The sequence below is a fragment of the Pundamilia nyererei genome, unplaced genomic scaffold (assembly GCF_000239375.1).
Source record: "Pundamilia nyererei isolate P.nyererei 1_Seehausen unplaced genomic scaffold, PunNye1.0 scaffold00379, whole genome shotgun sequence".
In the NCBI taxonomy this organism is placed as follows: domain Eukaryota; kingdom Metazoa; phylum Chordata; class Actinopteri; order Cichliformes; family Cichlidae; genus Pundamilia; species Pundamilia nyererei.
In genome coordinates, this window is record NW_005187780.1 from 284,958 (window position 1) to 286,630 (window position 1,673).

At 52.7% G+C, this 1,673-nt stretch overlaps 1 protein-coding gene across 1 annotated transcript in view; it reads right to left on the minus strand.

The window, feature by feature from the left end:
• The window catches only part of hlfb (HLF transcription factor, PAR bZIP family member b), a 6,151-nt gene that overhangs the window by 2,196 nt on the left and 2,282 nt on the right, over window positions 1–1,673 (minus strand). The window contains exons 2-3 of the mRNA XM_013915850.1: window positions 1,259–1,516; window positions 7–144 (exon numbers count right to left, since the gene is read on the minus strand). Of these exons, the coding sequence (XP_013771304.1) occupies window positions 7–144; window positions 1,259–1,516 (396 nt within the window). The remainder of the gene's footprint in view (window positions 1–6; window positions 145–1,258; window positions 1,517–1,673) is intronic.

The following is a 1,673-nucleotide window of genomic DNA, read 5'->3' on the forward strand; positions in this document are numbered from 1 at the left end:
GGCCACTTCCTGCCTCAGAGCAGAGTTCTCCTTCTCCAGGAAGCTGGCCCGGATGGCGATCTGGTTTTCCTTGAGGCGTCGGGCGTCCCGGGAGCGCTTAGCAGCTAAATTGTTCTTCCTGCGCCGGGCCCAGTATTTGTCATCCTGCTCGAAGAAGAGCGGAAAACAGGAAGGATTACTTCAGAGAAAATAATAATCAGCTTTCTAGCACGTTCAAATTTTGCCTCCCTGAACCTCCCCTCACCCCCACCGCCGCCCCTCCCTGGGTCTGGTGCTGCTGGAGGTTTCTTCCTGTTAAAAGGGAGTTTTTCCTTCCCACTGTCGCCGAGTACTCGCTCATACGGGGCCATCAGATTGTCAGGGTTTACTTTGCTGTATAAAGTCGTTGTCGCAGAAACTAACAAGAAATAAAAACCCCTAAAATTCTTCATATCAAACAAGGTGGTAAACTGTAATGACCTGCCTCCATCTCACTCTAATCCTGCATCCATGAATCCTCTCTGAGCTCCACGTTCAGCATCCTTCATCCAGCACAGCCGCCCTCCCTCCTCTGCACATGTGCAAGCCATCTCAGCCTCTCTGACTCTGATATTTCTGATCGTGACCACATGAACGCCTCAAAGGTCGTGAGCACACAAAGCAGGAGGAAGCGTAAACGGTGAGTTTGGTGTGCTTATCTGAGTCCTTGTCTCTGTTTGAAGGACCGAGTGTGGATGACTAAACGCCGCGCACGTTTCCTCCTGCGCTCGCACACTCCTGCGCCCGTGTTTCATTTGAACAAATTAAAAGCCAAATCCTCTGAGCCCGACCTCACAGCAACGTCTCCGCTCCCTCATTCACACTAACATAAGCCTCTTAACCCCGAGACCTCTGCCAGCCAATAGGAGAGCAAGAAGCCAGCTCGTTCTGTCCCAGCATGCTGTGCAGCTTTAAGCCGCGCCGACTAATCAGCCCTAATGGATCTGCCGGCCTGCAGGCATTCACATCACATCCAGGAGAACCCGAGGACGAGTGCCTCTGCTGCTTCACTCAAACATCTGAACTCTGACCTGAGGCGCTTCGTCTCATGTAACCGATTCCACATAATCATATAACTCAGTCAAACTGAAGCGTTCTGATGATAAAACCTTTTCATTCACGCTGAACTTCTGCTGCTTATTATTCTCTAACCCTCTCTGAACACCGCCACCCTCAGGTAAGACTGGGAATTACAGCGAAATCTGAGCCGCTCATCGGGATAGAACCAACTCCAAATTACCTTCATTTCGTCCGGGATGAAGACCTTTCGAGCCTTCTTGATCATCGGCTGCGGTTTCAGCTCCTCAACCGAGAACTTGCGCTTGCGCGGGTCGAAGATCTCCTGACCCGGGACGCTGGACAGAGCCAGGTCAGCTGGGTCGGGCTCAAAGCTGACGGGGACCTGGATGGAGTCTGGGTCGATGGGGCTGGAGGTGTTTCTGGAGTTTGGGAGGCCTGAAAGAGAAACAGAGGACGGTTCAGACTGGGGCTCATGTGACTAACGAGTAACACAGAGGGAGACACGAGCAGACAGTTTGACTCTCGTTTGACCTGTGAAAGAATCGAAGAATTAGATCAGCGGTCCCCAACCCCCGGGCCTCGGACCGGTACCGGTCCGTGAGTCGTTTGGTACCGGGCCGCGAGAGTTGAGGCTC